Source organism: Mastacembelus armatus, chromosome 14 (genome assembly GCF_900324485.2).
Source record: "Mastacembelus armatus chromosome 14, fMasArm1.2, whole genome shotgun sequence".
Lineage (NCBI taxonomy): Eukaryota > Metazoa > Chordata > Actinopteri > Synbranchiformes > Mastacembelidae > Mastacembelus > Mastacembelus armatus.
In genome coordinates, this window is record NC_046646.1 from 21734889 (window position 1) to 21753875 (window position 18987).

The following is an 18987-nucleotide window of genomic DNA, read 5'->3' on the forward strand; positions in this document are numbered from 1 at the left end:
ACCTCCTATCTCTGGCCCTCGCTGCAGCTGATGACAGACAGAAGATCTAACGGGACGGGCCGAGCCAATAGCAGGCCTCCTTCACACTGCCAGAATACATATCGATGCAGTTAGCTCCGCACACACACCGATACACACACCCACAAACCACTAAAGGCTATTTACAGTGGCTTGGTTCCAATGACTTCGCCTCACCCAGTTCTACTTAGCACCACTTTGTCCATCATTAATCTCCTCTTCTCTTCCTCTCCCATCTCGTCTCCTCTCACCTCCTCTCCTCTTCTGTTGTTTTGTGGTCTCATCTTGATTTTTCTTTGTCTCCTCTCAGCTTCTTACGTGTTGTGTCCTCTCGTCTTGTCTCCTTTGCTCTTCCCTTGTCTTGTCTCCTCACCTGTTGTGTCCTCTCATATGTTCTCCTCACTTCTCACATCACCTCTTCTCTTTACTCTGCTCCTTCTCCTTCCCTGTTTTTCTTTTTTCAGTCGCCACCTTTCCTCCCCTCTCCTCTCCTCTTTGCTTTTTTTCTCATTTCATCTTGTGTCCTCTCCTTTTGACTCCTCCTTTCCTGCCTCTCAACTTCTGTCTTCCCCCTTTTTTCTTTCATTTTTGCATATTTATTCTAATCTCACATCTCGGCTTAACCCACTGCCTCCTTTTTCCTGGGGTTGCAAAACTCTTGTTTTTATCTCTTTCGGGCGTCTATGTTTTTGCTGTCTGGAGTTTTCTTTTAAAGTCCTGACATCTCTTAAATCTAAATCTATAAACACAGCCTTTGACATATTTGGGTTTGCCTTTGAGCTCTCAGAAATTCCTCTACATCTTTCTGAATGCGAAGTACTGTACATCTTGTACTTTATCCTGAATCTAAATTCAGCTTCATTTTCTTACCTCTGATCTCCTCTTGTCAGCTCTTCTTCTCTCCGGCTCTTCTGGGAGTCTAACAGAGGGCAATTTAGAGTCGTGTCCATGCCAATGCTTTGCCCCTGAGGGTCCTAGTGCTCTCAGGTGCTGCATTCCTAGATGACCACATTACTGCTCCATTAGCATGGAAGTGGGGAGCGGGGGTTTTAGATTTATAAACACAGTAGCACATAACGAGGTAAGAAAGAGCCTGTTGCTGGAAGCTCTCCTGGAAAAACTGTTGGCGATCAGGCCTAAAGAGAAATGGCCCTCCCTCCTTCTTTACACCAAACTAAAATATGGATGTACTCCATCAGACATCTTTCCCTTTGCTCAAACTAATCACATTTCATTTTAAGTGTGTCCACTTAAAATGAAATGTGAATGAGAGGAACATTTAAGAGAATTATCTGGATTTATGTGCTCATCTTGCTGATAAACTGCATCTTGACCACCCACCTGCTGCCTCTGCAGCCTCTATTAAAGCAACAGAGGATATTGCAGATTTATCTGCTGTAGTTATGCATCTCTAAAAGTAAACTTTGTGCCGTCACACAAATGATTTCGCAGTATCATGATATATTGTATACTTTATAATTAGTCAGATAATCTCCCTCCCAGTCTTTAGACTCAGTGTTTATTAAACTTAATAGTTCCTCTTTCATTTTTAGTTTTTTGATAAAGTGACAACAGAGGTCTGTTAAGTCTGTGATGCAGATCTTTTAGTTGATAGCTATATTCCACCTTCTACATCTGATCTCCCCCTGTGCTGTCTGTCCTGTAGGTACTACCTGAAGAACAACATGGAGACAGAGACATTGTGTTCAGACGAGGACGCCCAGGACCTTCTGAGAGAGAGTCAGATCTCTCTGCTGCAGCTCAGCACCATGGAGGTCGCCGCCCAGCTCTCCATGAGAGACTTTGAGCTCTTCAGGAACATCGAGTCCACAGAGTATGTGGTTATTTTCCATTTTAAGTAGAGGCAGTAAAAGTACTGGGGATATCATGAGCATCACAGAATGTTTGTTGTTTTGCTTTGAAAAACATCCCTGTGCACTATTTTAACCTGTTTGTCGTGGCTCCCAGGTACGTGGACGACTTGTTCAAGCTGGACTCCACAGCAGGAAGTGGCAACCTGAAACAGTTTGAGGAGGTGATAAACCAGGAGACATTCTGGGTCGCCACAGAGATCCTGAAGGAGCCCAACGCCCTGAAGAGGATGAAGACCATCAAACACTTCATCAAGATCGCCCTGCACTGCAGGGAATGCAAGAACTTCAACTCCATGTTCGCCATCATCAGGTGGGAACTCGCTTCCTAAATAAAATGTGATGACACATTGTTTCATCATTTACCTCATTTTGACTCACATGGTGTAATGGAGAAACATCACAGCCAGAATTGTTAGTTCAGCGAGCGTTTACTCCACATGTGTCCTTCTTCACATCCTCATCCGCTGACTCAGCCCTGATCCTCCCAAACCACACAGACATTTCAGTCCTGTGGCTTTTAAAGCAAAGGTCCCTTAGCAACAGTTACACTTTCTGTTGGCTACTGTCATCCCCTCAGGCCTCTGAGGTTTGGCTCTAGATGGGTGTTACACTGACCAAGGCTGTAAATAACTGTGGCCTTGTGAGAACAGGTAGAACCCTCATGAGGGGAGACATCCTGAAACACTCTGAGTTTCATTTTAATGCAGATGGCACTTTTTTACAGTAGCACCTTTCTGATCTTTACCAACAACAAATCTACAAGCAGATTTCCAGGTGATAGAGGTCGTTCTTCCTGATCTCGGCCTGGTATCATGTGACAAAGAATAAAGGAGCATTAGAGAAAAAAAAAACAAGCACTGCACAAAATGTCAATGTGATTTCCAGTAAATACTGTATCAGCATGAATTACATGTTGAGGAAGGCCCACAAAACTTTTTAAGTCCAACATATAAGTAGTCAGTAGTAGGGAAACTTACATTATTGCCATCATTTTAAGACCTGATTTAAGACGTTACTGAATTCTGCTCAGGTCTTTATGACAGCTGGAGTGGAAGATGGCCCCAGCTGTTTAAAAGCTGCTGAATCAGACTATGCACATGGGGCCTGCAGATAATGCCCCCTGACAACTTGTACTTCTTACCCTGTTTAGTGCATCCACAGTCCCTGGTCATGAGAGTAATTATTCAGGAACACCACCTCATGCTGTCTGTAGTGTAGCCTGGTTACAGTTGTACAGATATGTTAATGTTTTATTTTGAAGTGTGCTCATTTCAATTTACTATATAAAGAGTCCAAGCGGATTATCTCCACCAGGGGTAGGTGACCCGAGTCCTCAAGGGACACTGCCCTGTTTGTTTTCCTGCTATCACTGCTGATTACCCAGATGGTGATCAGTCAGAAGATGGGAGGGCAGGGGTAGCTGGAAAACAAGCAGGGCAGTGGCCCTCGAGGACCACAGTTAGCCAACCCTGCTTTACCATTTCTACCTCTATCATTTCCCCTCCTCTTTCCACCATAACCTATTTATCGCTGTGTCCCTGATTCCCCCGTGCACCTGTTCTTCTCCCACGTAGTGGTCTGAACCTTGCACCGGTGGCTCGGCTACGGAGTTCATGGGAAAAACTGCCCAGTAAATACGAGAAGCTGTTTGGGGACCTGCAGGACATCTTTGACCCATCCAGAAACATGGCAAAGTACCGCAACGTCCTGAGCAGCCAGAGCATGCAGCCACCCATCATCCCACTTTTCCCAGTGGTCAAGAAGGACCTGACTTTCTTACATGAAGGTAAATGGCTTTGTAAAGAGAATGAGCCTTTTTTTTTTTTTTTTTTTTTTTTTTGGCTTATTAGCTTCACGTTGCTACATTTCCTTTACGTGTCACACGGAGACTGAAAAGCAAGACAGGCAATTTTTGAAGGTTGACATGTCATTCTGTACAGTTTGATGCTCTCTACTTCCTCTGTGTTGAGCGGAAGGTCAATTTCAGGCTCATTCAGGGGGTTTACTTCTGCTAAAGACTTCCCCATCTTGCGTTTTTAATATCTCTCACCGACTCAGGTCAAAACTAAACCAGTTGACTTCTCCATTAAGGTTTTGTTTTTATAAACCTATTTCTGGCCTTGCTAGAATTGAAAGAAGTTTCCTTAAATGTGCAAGCTGCAAAATGGTGAAATGGTGAAAAACACCAAAGGAGAAAGACCAGAACAAAGCGAGTTTTACTTTGAGCGTCATAGAAATGTTGTTGCTGATTGCATCTCACAAGACTCCCAAACCATAAACCGTTTCTCTTTCACAGTGCAGACTGCTGACTTCACACTTAACATCTGTGCACGTGTCTGTGTGTGTGTGTGTGTGTGTGTGTGTGTGTGTGTGTGTGTGTGTGTGTGTGTGTGTGTGTGTGTGTGTGTGTGTGTGTGTGTGTGTGTGTGTGTGTGTGTGTCTCTACTTGTGTTCACCCTCCCAGGCAATGACTCCAATGTGGACGGTCTTGTGAATTTTGAGAAGCTGAGGATGATCGCCAAGGAGATCAGACACGTAGTGCGGATGACCTCAGCCAACATGGACCCTGCTCTCATGTTCAGACAGAGGTTAGCTGTGCTGATAAAACAACTCCTGAAACTTTCTCTTTTTAAGAGTTACTATATTTGCTTTAACTCAGTTCTGCTGTTGGTCTTAGAGACGAGTCACATAAAACTGTTTTCATTTGCTGGTGATAAAATTAAGGTCGATTTTTAAGTGATGGGTAATTGTCATGGGTTTTTCTACAGAAGTGATTTTTTTTTTTTTATAAATGTGTTCACCTTTGAAATCAGCTCTTCCTGTTTCCTGTCAGCCTGACTGTAGCAAAACTGATATTTCTCAGAAAGAGGCATGCGAACAAGGTAGATTCCTGGTTTTAGAAAAGACACCTTTAGTACAGAAGGTTACAAATGTGGGCAAAAAGGGAACCACCACACCATACCTCCACCAACCAGCCTGGATCCTACACCAGCAGGATCAGGCACACACTCAAGGTCTGGTTCGATCAATTCCCATTCACCTCCTGTCCAGTTCATGGCTCTTGGTATTTTGATTGCATTCCTCACCTGGAATGTAACAGCACAAGTACACAAGGCATGGATCGACTGGGAATGAGGTAGAATTGATGCCAACCGCAGTGTGTAGTTTATATCACTGTTCGTGTGTGTTTATCACAGTCTGTCACTGCTGCAGTGCATGACTGCCCCCTGCAGACACTCCCTTCAAACTACAAGCTCAAGACCTCAGAGGAAATTTTTCAGCTATAAAAATAATATGTATCTATATAAGTTTTTCAAAAACAACACAAGTTGGCACAAGGACCCTGTTTGTGCCTGATAACACACACTGTTCAGGTTTATATGGGGAGATGTCCTATGTCTGGTGTCTTCCCATCTCCAATCATTCCTCTTTGTGTGCGGTGGCATGATCTCTACATAGTCTTGTCTCTTCCTCTTCCCTCCCCTTGACCCTTGAACTTGTCTTTAAGTCACACTTCAATCTTCACGCCTCTTGCTTGCAGGAAGAAGAGGTGGAAGAGTTTAGGGTAAGTTTGTCCTGGTACCAGTTTTATCCCGTTTCAGTCTGGACCAGCAGAAAGTCAATGCACCCTGCATCCATTCCACCATAAACTCTGCATGTCCCCCCTTTACTATATCTGAGTGTATGTTCGTGTCTGCCTGTGCTTGTGTGTGATTAACCCTTCCATTTGCAGTTCCCATTCACCTGAACCATGCTGAAGTTCATCACTGACCCATTAATCATTTTGCCCTGTTCATAAAGATGTATGTTTGAGTCATATAGTAGCTTGAAATACCTCCTGTTTGTTCTGATCAAGAGGTTTTAAACATGTTCACACAGTGATAGTAAAGAATAAAAGCAGGAGTTTGGATTTTCATCCATTTAAATACAAAGAGAAAAGAGAAAAACTAACAAACCGTCTGTATAATATATAAAGGAGCTAAAAGCCCCTGATTAAATAATATCACCTTAAGGTCTATTTAGTGCCTGTATTAGAGCAGATGGAGTTTCCCATTCATTAAAGAGGTAGAGGTTAAATGTTCAGTCTTGATCTTGGAAACAGCAGTTGAGCAGATCAAGTTTTCACAGCCAGAACTTCAGCCAAATGGACATTGAACCTCAACTTTTAAGCCAACATGGACAAAAAGTTCTTGAAGGACTCAAAGGAATTATATCGTATTTTACATTTCCACAGCAAGCATGCAAACTCAGTCTGCAGACGAAGCTCATGTGGTTTGACTGAAAACTCAAGAATGCACTTTAAACAAGAGCTGAAGTTCTGTATTACAAACCTCGCTTATCGTCCAGATCAAGGCACAGTAAAACAAACAGATGCTATTTGACTCAGATTTCAGTTTTGTTCATTCCCATATTGAATCTTGCGCATCATTGTTTGCTAACCCTTTTTGCCTCCATCTGACAGAATGTTCTGCTGTTCATACTGTGATAGCATGGCACACCAGCAAGAGCTGCCTCCCTCCCAGTTTGCATGGTCCTGTTTTAAAATGCTATGCTCCAACACAAAGACAGATGTAGAGGTTTTATTCTAGAAGAGGTATTTGATAAGAAAGTACTTTTATTGATGATTGTTCTGATTGTTGTTTACTGTTTTTTTCCTTCTCGTTCTCCATCTGCCTTGTTTTCTACCTTTATACTTCCATGTACATTTCTTCTTTTTCTGTCTTATGCTTTTCATTTATCTCCCTCTATCTCACTTCTCCAAACCTCCACATTTTCCAACATGCTGTTTACTTCTTTCTTCTCCTTCGCTTTCTTCATCTCATCACCTTCTGTCTTTATTATCCTTTTATTCTTTCTTTCCCTCTTCTTCCTTGCTCTCTCTTTCCCTCATTAGGTCTTTGAGTCAGGGCAGCACCAACTCCAACATGCTGGACGTGCAGGGCGGCGCCCATAAGAAGCGAGTACGCCGCAGCTCGCTTCTTAACGCAAAGAAGCTGTACGAGGATGCTCAGATGGCCAGAAAGGTGAAGCAGTACCTGTCCAATCTGACGGTGGAGACGGACGAGGAGAAACACCAAGTTATGTCCCTGCAGTGTGAACCGGCCTACAGCACCTGTGAGTAACACAGTCAGTCAAACTTTTATTAGTTCCTTAGTTTTCAATATATTTTTTATGACATTAGTATTTGTTAATGAGACAGAAATAGAATTTGCATTACCATAATGTGCAAAACCTTTGACCCTCAGTCTGTACTTTTATATATTTTCCATTTAACTGTAGGAGACTTAACAGGCTAAATCAAACTTAAACACTTATATATTTTTTTAAAACTCAAAATCTCTGATTTCACTGAATGAAAACTCATCTGACAGCATCCACTGCACCCTGGTTAGATTATTGGTTATTATTATAGGTTAACATTATTGACCTACACTGCCACCTAGTGCATGTTCAAGTGTCCTACAACAAATAACATGAGGGAGCTGATCAAACAAGTGAGATGCTGTAATTCTCCCTGTGAACAAAGTATACAGATAATTATTTATTTTATAAAATAAAAGCTTTTAAAGGGCATCATTTTCCCGTAGTATTGAACACATTGTAATAATAGCAAAGTATGTCAGTGTGTTATGGTCCAAGTCACTAAAATACCTCCTCATAACTGAACATGAGGTGTAGAAGCAGTAGGAGCTTTAAGGAAAATTGAAGTAATAGATTTTTTATACATTTGTCATCTGTGGTTTTAGTGTCTAAGAACTTCAGTGAGAGAAGATCCACAAAGTCAGACATGTCTCCAGTGTCTCTGCGGTCGGCTCTGCCCTCTGGGAAAACACAAAACAGGGTGTCACAAGTCCTTCAGGTCCAGGTTCCCCTGAACCCTCTACGAAAGAAGAGCACTGCTAAGGACATAGGCATCTCTAGTGAGAACACCCTCTCTATACTATGCATCATGATTATCACCTGGAATAATTATTTGAAAAATCCAATGAACCCACAGTTGCTGGTTCTGTATTATTAAAGGCGACTTTGATTTTCTTTAACCTTGTGTTTTTCTTTTTTTCTTTTCGTCTCCAGACTGCAATTCTCCCCAGGTGGTGAAGAAACCTCCAGTGAGCTCATCAGAGGAGTGGAGCACCAAGAGACCGTCTGACGACACCGTCTCCACCATCTCCTCCCTTCACTCCAGCCCCACAGTGTCGCCGCAGGGCTCTCCACGCAAAGGTCTGCAACACAGAGTGATTTTCACCCTTTATGTTTCTATCCAAAGAAGGTGGAGCAACATCTGCAACATTAATGATGTTCTAATAGTGTTAATTACTCATGCATAGACGTCTAGAAGTCATTTAATGGTCCACACTTTTCATTCCTTCATAACATTTAGCTCTGCCACAGAATATCTCTGACCTCTGATGTATTTTTTACATGATTTCTGTTGTAAATAATAACTGAGAGTGTTACTTTGTATTGAAGGTCCTCATATTCAGGCTAAGGTTAAAGTCCTTATTTTTATCGTTTATTTTGGTTTTCCTTTCCCTCTTTCAGTGGGAGGTGTGGCCAAGTCCCAGAACTCCAGCCAGATGAATTTGTCGGGATCTTCGTCATCGTTGACGAGTGACGCCAGCACAAAAGCCGGCACTGTCAGCCTGCGCAGCTACGGCATAGGTGGGGCTCTCCTCCACAAGAGGATCCTACTGATGACGAGGCAGAACAGCCAAGATAGTAGCAGGAAGAGAGAGGATCAGATAGAGGAGGTGGAGGAGGAGGAGGAGGAGGAGAAAAGAAGTGATGATGAGAAGGGAAAAGAGGAGATGACACAGGCACTTCAGAGAGATTTGTTTCCTTCAGAGCTAAGGAGAGGGAGATCCAGGCAGCTGGACAACCAGGGTGCACAGACAGATGCAGGGCTAATGCTGTTGAGGGGAAGAGCTGGACGCCCTACACAGAAAAGGACAGGGATGCATGGGGTGCATCCTATCACCCATAGTGGGTCCCAAGAGCTAGGATCCAAAACCCTGACACCATTAATGGGACCCAATCCCCAACAGTCCCCCATCAGGATGAGACTGATGTCCCCATTCAGGATTTTGAGGGACAGGAGTGAGTCCAGGGAGAGGCAGATGGCAGTCAGGCCACACATGAACGGTAGGGAGGGAACAGGTGACGTTGTGTCCTCCTCACCTCAGCACGAGAGACAAGGACAGGCAGAGCAGAGAGCCAGGAGGTCGGTCAGCCCAAACCCGTTCCTTTGGCTCTGCAGGGACAGACACACCAGGAGAAAGACCCTCTGACTGATTGACCTAGTTGTTTTTCGTAGAGACATTTTGTTGATGATCGATTTAGTGAGAATCCTTCAGCGTTTTTTGTCAATTGATATTTGAGAGGCAAAAAGTTGATTTTGTCTGAGGCAGCAGCAAGAAAACCATTATGATGTGTTCTGAGTTTGTTTAATGAGTTTTGTTGTAAAATGTGTTTTATTGCCACGTTCATTTAGTTTCCCTGCAGCCACAGTTGATTTGGTTCAGCATGTGATATGAATTTTTGTAATGTCATTTTAACTGTTTTTTCTATACAATTCTAAACACTGGTAAAACATACTAAAGATATAACATAGACACAATGATGAGTATCAGCTATTTGCTATTAAAAGGAACTGACGCTTCATGTTGCCTCTCCATATTATGGAGTCAAGGCTGAGATGGATTTGTTTATAAAAATGTTAGAGCGATGACCAGCTGGGTGGATCTGCAGGGTTTGGTTAAAATGGTCGTCATGGCCGTCCAAGCTAAAATTAGCTGCAGTCGTGCCACAGGAAGCTGTTTTAGGTAAAACAGCTGTAGAGTCAAACGCTGCCAACCAGTCATCTTCCTATATATGTTCTGCTCTTGGTAAGACCTGTGTCTTACTTCATCCTCAAATATGAATGTTAAAAATGCACCTTTTCCTGTCTGCAGGTCACACCCTCCTCCCAGCTGGTAAAGCAGACAACCTGTCGGACTCGAGTCACAGCGAGATCTCCTCACGCTCCAGTATCTGTTCGGTCGACTCTGTGTCGGCACCTGGGGCCGATGAGCGCTGTAACAGCAGTAACAGGGCCTGTACTACTACTGCCACTATTACTACTACATCTACTAGTACAACAACTGCTGCAGCTGCTGGGATCACAGCAGCAACACACACACACTTAAATGCTGATTACAACCAGCCCAGCACAAGGTAATCAACATTAATTCAGTTCACTTGATCTAATCTGTTTGGTTAAATTAATTAACGGGGAAAAGGGGCATTTAACAGGGTCACTATGTGAGAACCTTGTTCCCCCAGCTCTGTTTCACCTGGAGGACACTGTTCTCTCGGTCAGATTACCTGCATAACTTTAATTCTAGTTTCTTTAATGCATGTAAAGATACTGATGCATTCAATCCCTTTATTTCTTTACAAGACCTCTATATATTCTCCTCGTGAGATGCCAGATTAAGTCCGGATGATGGACTCTAAAGAAAAACACAAGCATTTTTAAACTCGTAAAGTTTTAGTGGAGAGAAAGAATTAATTTGGCACATATCTGACCTCTACCTTCACTATAACATAATTGCTGTGGGATTTCTAACACAAGAGTCATAAGAATTTAATCTGAGTGAGGTTCAGCTTGGCTCAAGGATATTTTCCATCATGTGATCCAGATACTTAACTGCAAATATATTTTCCTTAAACATCAAACAGCCAGTGCACAAACACATAATCATCAGATCCTCATGAGTGAAAAGGTGCTACCTTAAGCTGCTCTTCTATTTCTTCTCCCAGCTGGATCCAATTCTGTACTTTCCTCATTAAAACTCAGAGAGCAGGAAGTCATAAACACACCAGGTTTTTATTAGCATCCTACATTTACTGCCCTGCTTTTCCTTCTTTTCTCAGTTAACAACATATCGGTTTTCACACAGGCGGCTTTTTAATCTGACCGAGTAAACAATACGCCTTTTTATGGCTTTCTGTTTGTTTATTGTTCCTCCATGATCAGACCATTCTGTCTCATCAAGAGGAGACTGTAAAACATCACCCATCATCTGTCAGTCTGTCTAATGTTATATGACCTCAGCTCTATAACTCCGACCACTTTTATGAAATATGGCTTGTTTACATTAAGTGGCTTGTTTGTCCAGTGATACTGCGTCAGTGAATCATAGTGCTGGTTGTTGCTTTTAAACCCAGACGTAGCGATCGATCATGTGTGAAAAACTGTGAAAAGTTTTGTTTTGTGATTTTGAAAGGAGCAGCTGTACTGCTGGACATTCACGGCAACAGGTGGAGCAACACGAAACATAAAATAACTCATCTAGACATGAGCAATACTTCATTGCAGCGGGAAGTTGAGCGCTGTGTGTAGACAACATGGATCATCTGCGTTAACGCTGAACTTGATCTCGTTGTCATTCGTCATCTTTTGTTTTGTTGTTGTTGTGTTAGCGTGTGGCTCTCTGCATGCCAACTGCTTTTTCTAGTTATTGAACCTCTGCTGCTTCACACCACTCAATACTTTGATATAATCTTATAAACCTCCCCTCATTCTCTTCTTTCTTTTACAGGTTTTAGCCTGTTACATGAACACAAGTTTTTTGCCTCCTGTCCTTTCACGTTGTTTTTACTTCACTGCTGATTATGAATCTCTTCTAAAGTCTCATATTCTCGATGTCTCTTCTATTTGCACTAGTTCTTCATCGTTAGCGCGAGGACACGTTATGCGAGGTTCCACCTTCACGTCCTCCGTCTCAACAGAGGAGCTGACCCCAGACCACACCTCTCTGGACTCCGTGGCCGACAGTGGCCGCGGCAGCTGGACGTCCTGCTCCTCCAACTCCCATGATTCCTTCCAGAGCCTCCCCGCCTCCTCCTGCCGGCCTTGGGACCACGGCATCCACGGGCACCCGCTTTCTCTCCAACACACGCATCTGGCCGGCTTCAAGCACACTCAACTGGCCGGGCCCATAGCGGAGGCTGAGGCCGCCGGTCACGCGTGGCCGAATGAGGGCGGCTCCAAACAACACTTCAGAGACTCCAGCTCGGAGCTGTCCAATCAGTCACGGCAGAGCTGGGCGTCCTCCAGCTCACTGTCAGACAACTACGAGGGGAATTATGGGACGATAAAGCGGCGGAACACATCAGAGCACCCCTCCTCGCCATCCAACGAGGAAGGAGGGCAAAGCACAGACCCTGCCTACAAAACGGTGACATCAAGCACAGAGAAAGGCCTGATAGGTGAGGGCTCAGGTTGTGAGTTTGATTCCCTGTGAACACGGTGTGGCTCTCGCTGCCTGTGCGAGCGTCTGCTGGGGGCTGTGCAGGTGTCGAGGTAGTTACAGTGTATAACAGGTTTCCCTGTTCAAGGCTTTGCTAGATAGAGTTTCACAAGGCATGCTGTAAGACACCAGCTTTAGCTTAAGCTTTCTTAAGATACTGATTTCAAAAGGCTGCCCATATTTTCTATCACACAGACATGCAGTAAATGAAGCGTACTGTTTGTTTTGGTGAATTACTGCTGCTTCCTCTTGCTTGCTGTGCTCTAGTGAACAGCTGGTAAATGCTGCACTGTAGCTGCACCTTTGTTAGTTCTTGGGCTGAGATCCTAAACAGGTCTCGTCGTTGTCACTGTTGGCTCTGCGTCTGACAGGAGTAATGGAGCTTCCTCATCAGCCAGATCAGAAATTTCTCTTCTGCTTCTCCTGCTGACTGTGCAGACTATGCTGTTTGCTAGTTTATAGCAATTAACATTTCCTCTTTTTTTTTTGATAATTCTGGACCTTGAAGTTGTAAAGGATGTTGAGGATGAGTTCTGACAGTATTAGATCAGTTGCCAAATCTGAACTGCCAGATCAGTTAACATATTAATACATGGCCAGAAAACAGCCGCAGGTTTTGATAATCGATTAATCGTTTGTCAGACGTTCTCTGAAATATTTCTAGATTCTCACATGTAATATCTTTAGGTTTGGCTCTGTTGGTGAAACAAAACAATACCCCTGTGACCAGCATTTTTCATTATTTCCCGTCGTTCAAGAACCAAACGAATAATCGATTAATCTGGCGAATAACTGATGACTCAGTTATTTGCTGCTTTAGTTCTGGCTGTGTCTGCAGCCGTCCATCTGATTGTTGTATGTTTTTCTTTTAGTTTTTGACACATTTTGCTGCATGTGTAGTTGTGTATCGTGTTAGTGAAACATCACATTGATTTCATTTTTCATTATTTGTTTATTTTTTTCTTTCCCCCCTCCTTGCACTAAATCCCTACCCAATCTTCTTCACCCTCCCACCCACTCACTCCTCATCCCTCATTCCCCTCCATCTTTGCTCCATTTCCTCTTTCTTTTGATGTACACCTCCATCCAGTGTACTGTGTCACCTCCCCCACCAAGGATGAGCGTTACCGAGCTCCCCCTCCCACCCCTCCAGGCTACCAGGGTCTGGCTCTGGGGGATCTCGGCCTTACAGACGGAGTAGTAGGTGGGCCTGGAGGTCTCCTCCCCAGGCCTCCTCACCTCAGACCTCCAGACTACAGCGTGGCCCTGCAGAGAAGCAAACTCCTGCAGAGCCCGGGAGCAGCAGGGGGGTTGGCTGAGGCACGGAGGCTGGCTGGGAACCATCACCTCCACCACCAGGCAGCCCGGACGGTTGTCTCCACACACTCCAGACCCCCCAGTGTCTGCCTCCCGCCACAGGAGCTGGCTGACAGTGACGATGGTACGTCCCCATAGGATACTGAAATGATAAAGCTGACTGAATCTTCACTCTTGTATTTGAAAGAATATACCATTAGGTTCCCTCATGTCAACAACTCATGTCTACTACATTAATTATTACCGTGCTGTGGTTGGTATGATTGTGAAATGGGTATTTAAATTGTGACGTGTGTGGAACCTGCATGAACCCTGTAAAATGTCGTCAATGTGCAGACTCCCTGTCAAACACTGTCCTGTCTTCTCTTCACAGATGAACAGGTGTCAGCGGTGTAAGGACGCACACACACATTCTTACACACGGACCAAGTCGTGTTGACGAGGCGTTGGACTTAGCGAGCAGCCCGCCGTCACCACGTGTCAGAGCACATTTTCCAAACCCAGCGCACCACCCTGTGTGACACCACCGACCATAACGCACCAGTGGGGGATGTGACCTATCTCCACTTCCCCAGATTCATACAGTCGTCTCTTTTTAAAACCATGCCACAAAAAAAGAAGATAAGAACGGCGTCATGAAAAAGACAAAGAAGGAACGAGTGACAGTAAAGGTGCATCGTGAGACGACGTCAGCCTCCTTGGAAACAGACCACCATGTACCTCCGTTCTGCGCTTCAGCTTTCTGCTTTGCTTTTTACAGTTTTAGCATTGTACAGTGATGTTTTTTTGTAAAGTGTGTTTTCTTCTTTTCATTTGAATCTCTGAGCTTTGCATAGTTTTTATGTGAGAACAGTGAGGAGGAGCCAGCAAAGAGAGACTGGACTGAACAAACATTGGCTTGATTTTTTTTTTTTTTTTTGTTCGTAGTTTGCTGTCAGCTCAAAAGAAGATGAATGTAGATGAATGAGAGAAAAAGAAAAACAGATTCGGAGATTTTATTATTATTATTATTTTTTTTTAGACATCTTTATTGGCCTCTGAAGTTCTGGCACTGATGATGTAAATTTACATAAATAACTTCAGTTCAAACAGCAACAAAACCAACTTTTTTATCCTGATACGGACATGTTTGGCTGATGTGAGGTCAGAAAAACCCTCAGGAGCCAGAGAGAGAGCCCTGTGGTATGTTGTTCTCCTCTCAGGAAGAGAAACGAACTCCTGAACTAACAGAGAGCATGTCTGTTTGTGTTTAGCACTCATTGTTCTTTGTCGAGCTTTACAGAAAAAAGACAAGCAGCGTCTCTCGGGCAGTTTTGTGTGTTTATGTCACGCTCTCCACCGCCTGTCTTACTGCTCGTTCAGTCTGGCACGAGGTACTTTAGCGGCATGCTGCCTCCTGGATGTTCTATAAAAACTGTATTATAACTTGTTTTTAATGAGCTGAAGAACAAATGCCTCACTGCTTCCTGTAGAGTAAAACGCATGTCGTCATTTTATTGCAGCAGCTATTATAAAAAAGCAAATTAGCACACAACATGTGGGCACACAACGTGCATGCATATACACTCACACACACCAAAATCTTGGTGTGCTTAAAGGACAGTGTTTACACGGACGCTTATACATTTTGTTTACAGTGTTTATTAGACTAGCTGTCTATTGAATTACAAGCTGAAATGTTAAAGTATAAAGCTGCAGGTTCATTTGACCTTGTAAATTTGTTTATAATGCAGAAGGAATATGCAGATGGAGCATAAATGTTGACTGTGTGCTCACACTGCTCATCTCGGTTTTTCTCTCTTATTTAAAAGAACGAGCAACAAATCAAGTCAACAGATAATGTATTTTAACACCCTGCGTGCATCTCCATTCCATGTTCATATTACTTTTTGTAGAATATTTAAAGGATGAGCTTGAAAATTCTTTATTTGTATTGAAAACAGACAAATTTGTACATTCTGAGTAATGTTTTGGAAATAGACAATAATTTTTATTTGTGTTTGTCGTGCAGTGGGGGTGTAACTGGAATTGGATGTTTTTCTCCTTCTGCTGTCTGTCTCACTCTCTGTGATGCTTCTTTTGTTTGTTTTGCCACACAAAGACTTGAAATGATTAATGCTAATATATATATATATATATATATACATGGCATATGTATGAATTTATACATATATATTTTTGTTTTGTTTCCGTAAATTAATGTTAACTGATCGTGTATAGCTGAGAGAAAGAGAGTCTTCTATAAAGACTATTTTTGAATATTTTGTTATATCAAAGAATCAGAGGTTGTGATCGCCCTGTTTCTGCCTTTTTGGGTAGATGTCTTTCTGTTTTCTGATTTTGCTCTCACAATGTTGTTTGTGCCATTTCTGATCTGTCTATAAGTGTGATTGCTGCTGTGTTTTGGGATGTGACTGTGTTTGCTTGTTGTGCAATTATATGTGCGAGGTTGGGTTCATCATAGCGTTTTTAAAACTCCCACGGAGGTTCAGTCTGGCTGTACAGCACATAAGGAAAGTCTCAGAAGTCATTTCCAATAAAAGCCCTGTTTATTTTGCAGCTCTCGTCTGCAAGACGTTGAGCCCCTTGTAGGTGTCTTGTCATTGGTTTCATGGCACAAGGAGAGCTCAGTCAAACTCAGGCTGGATGATTGAAAGGAGTTTTTGGGTGCTTGTATGTCCTTGTCTGTTTGATTGAACAGAACAAGGTTTGCTCCAAATGCCGTGTCTAGTGTCGTCCCCCAGTTCCCCTCCCCGCCTTTCTCCGCAGGGATTTTCACATCTATTGCTTCAGAGATTTTATGAATCCTGAGTATCCACTGTGACCTTTGCCCTCATTTCTTCTTCCATTTCTAAACAATCCTTTTAGTAGAAACTTTAAAACAGACTGAGTCAGAAACCGACAGCTCCTCTTCTTTTGCACCACAGATCAGTATTAATTTTTGCATAGCTTTAGCAAAAATAGCTGCACCAGTCAACAGTTTTCTTTTCCATAAAATGATTGTTCAGAGTTTTTAAGGTGAAACTCTTAAACTCTCTGCACACATCAATGTTGTTTCCCAGTGAAGGAATTTTTTGTCATATTTCTTTGTAAACACTCTAAATGCTCCTTTGTTTTAATGTTGTTTAGTTTTTTCTTTAGAGCTGGATTTATTTAGTAGTAATTCCCTCTTTTCCCACTCTACATACAGTTTCATGGAGGATCTGGTAGTGATCGGCTCTTGGCACTGTGAACACAACATGTCTGTGTTTTTAATGTCGTAAACTAGAGAAGACAAGTTTCACCTCCATCACAGCTTCTGCTCGAGTGCGATTTAGCCCCCGTGTCCTGCCGTGTTTACCTGGAATGCAATAAGAGAGATGTGAATGTGTTTTATGTAGACATCTTTTGGCATTAGAGCAGAAATGCACAACTATAAGCTTAAATGTGGTGAGTGTGCTGCACAATCTGTACAAAGAGGTATTAATTTGGTCTGTAGCTTAAAGTTTGCTTTTGTCTCACTTCTCATAGCTGATGTAACTTATGTCTTTTAGAAAGACAAGATGATTTTGCTCATACGCTCTATGTATTTTTTACGAGTGTTTGTAAATAGTTGTTATATTTTTGTTGAAGAGAATGTTTAAAAAGGAAAAAATACCTTTTATTTCTCCAAGTCTACTGATATGAATTTGGACAATGAATAAAATGTTAAGCGGAAAGAATTTTGTGTCTTTATTTTTGGGTGTTGTTTGACCTCCTAAGAGCAGCATGTCTGTTTATGTCTATACACCAAGTACAGCTGAGGCTTATAGGAGTCATATATTTTGGAGATAATGGGTTAAAATGAGGAAAATCCTGTCTGGAAAATGATGTAGAAAAACTAATCCATGCATTTGTTTCTTCAAGGCTAAATTACTGTTATTGTTTCATTCTCAGGACGTCCCATTAACGCCATAAAAAACCTCCAGTTAATCCAAAGTGTTGCATCCAGAGTATTGACACAAACTACCAATAGAGATCGTATCTATCCTGTATTAACTTCTCTTCATTGGCTCCCTGTAAAATCCAGAATAGAATTTAAAATTATTGTCCTTAAATACAAAGCCCTTAATGATCATGCTCCTTTATACCTTAAAGACCTGCTCACTCTCAAATGCTGACCTGCAGACTGAGTAGCTCCTGAAACTGGGTTTGTGTGCCCTCAAACCTTTTGGCTTTGATATACTTCTGTATCATAGTAGCCTCTCCTCTCCTCTCCTCTCCCCTCTCCTCTCCTCTCCTCTCCTCTCCTCTCCTCTCCTCTCCTCTCCTCTCCTCTCCTCTCCTCTCCTCTCCTCTCCTCTCCTCTCCCCTCTCCTTTCCTCTCTCCTCTCCTCTCCTCTCCTCTCCTCTCCTCTCCTCTCCTCTCCTCTCCTCTCCTCTCCTCTCCTCTCCTCTCCTCTCCTCTCCTCAGTATGTTAATTTATGCCTTGAGATGATTTGTTTTCTTATGTTTTGGTGCTATATGAATAAATTGAATTCATAGTAATATTTGAGTGGTTTCAGTCTGGAAAGGCTGGACAGGATACTTTATGCAGAGGCCAATGCAGCCACAATTTGTTACTGTAATTTCTCTTTTAACCAGTAAATCTTCTCACCTCGTGTTGTTCAAATGTCCTTGGTTCTGTCCTCACTGTCTCACTGCCTTCTGCTGCAATCAGCCGCATTTCAGCTCGAATCAGAGCCGGAGAATATCACGCCGTGCTCAAGGTCAGGTCCCTTTTATTACTCATTAAAGGTTTACTGTCACACAGAAGGCCAGGAAGTCATGCTGGTTGAGGCGTGTGTGTGTGCGTGCGGGAGGACGAAAAGAAGAATATACTGGTCTGTGTGTGTGTTTATCCCTGTATGCTAAATGCTGTGTGGTGCAGTTCTACTGCAGGTGCATGTGTGCAGGCTCAGCTGAGAATACATTTCATGATAATCAGCCTGTCAGTGTTTATGCACTGGACCTACTTGTCATCACGAGCAGGCAGTAAACGCCAGCCAAATGTGTGATATACCAAACTGCACCAGACAACTTTGCAGCTACTGGAGCTGAAACAAATTAGCAGCAAAAGTGTGAAATAGTATCAAAATGATTTCAACTTAAGATCCAACAATTACATTTAAAAAATTAAACAGCAATATGTGTTTCCACTAACAATGTTATTATAACTCTATATAATCCACAGACAACACTGTGAAGCTGATATTACTGGGACCATATAAAGTTGTTCTAATGAACATGTTCACAGTTAGTCTGTTTATGTGTTTAGTATTTTCTTAAATTAAAACAAGTAGCTGCTTCTTCTTGTCCACTGAAGTAGCCAAACAGCAAAGCATAAGTAGCAGAAGTCTGACTAATTTAAAAGACATTTAGGAAACTTTTGCTCTATCTGACTTTGGGATTCTCTGAGCTACTTCTTAAAGACTTTTTCTGTGATAAAACGAAGTGTAATGGAGACGGGTCAGGGTGGTGGTGT

The 18987-nt window shown here is 42.7% G+C and overlaps 1 protein-coding gene across 4 annotated transcripts in view; it reads left to right on the forward strand.

The window, feature by feature from the left end:
• rapgef6 (Rap guanine nucleotide exchange factor (GEF) 6) overlaps window positions 1-17205 on the forward strand; it is a 117338-nt gene extending 100133 nt beyond the window's left edge. For 3 of the 4 annotated variants that reach the window (XM_026328026.2, XM_026328027.2, XM_026328024.2), the window contains 13 exons: window positions 1685-1852; window positions 1987-2202; window positions 3467-3678; window positions 4357-4480; window positions 5434-5457; window positions 6787-7007; window positions 7640-7813; window positions 7968-8114; window positions 8436-8555; window positions 9845-10106; window positions 11602-12146; window positions 13278-13628; window positions 13878-17205. In XM_026328026.2, coding sequence (XP_026183811.1) covers window positions 1685-1852; window positions 1987-2202; window positions 3467-3678; window positions 4357-4480; window positions 5434-5457; window positions 6787-7007; window positions 7640-7813; window positions 7968-8114; window positions 8436-8555; window positions 9845-10106; window positions 11602-12146; window positions 13278-13628; window positions 13878-13900 — 2587 coding nt within the window. In that variant the 3' untranslated portion in view covers window positions 13901-17205. The remainder of the gene's footprint in view (window positions 1-1684; window positions 1853-1986; window positions 2203-3466; window positions 3679-4356; window positions 4481-5433; window positions 5458-6786; window positions 7008-7639; window positions 7814-7967; window positions 8115-8435; window positions 8556-9844; window positions 10107-11601; window positions 12147-13277; window positions 13629-13877) is intronic. The other variant, XM_026328025.2, reaches the window with a different exon arrangement.
• The last annotated feature ends 1782 nt before the right edge of the window (window positions 17206-18987 follow it).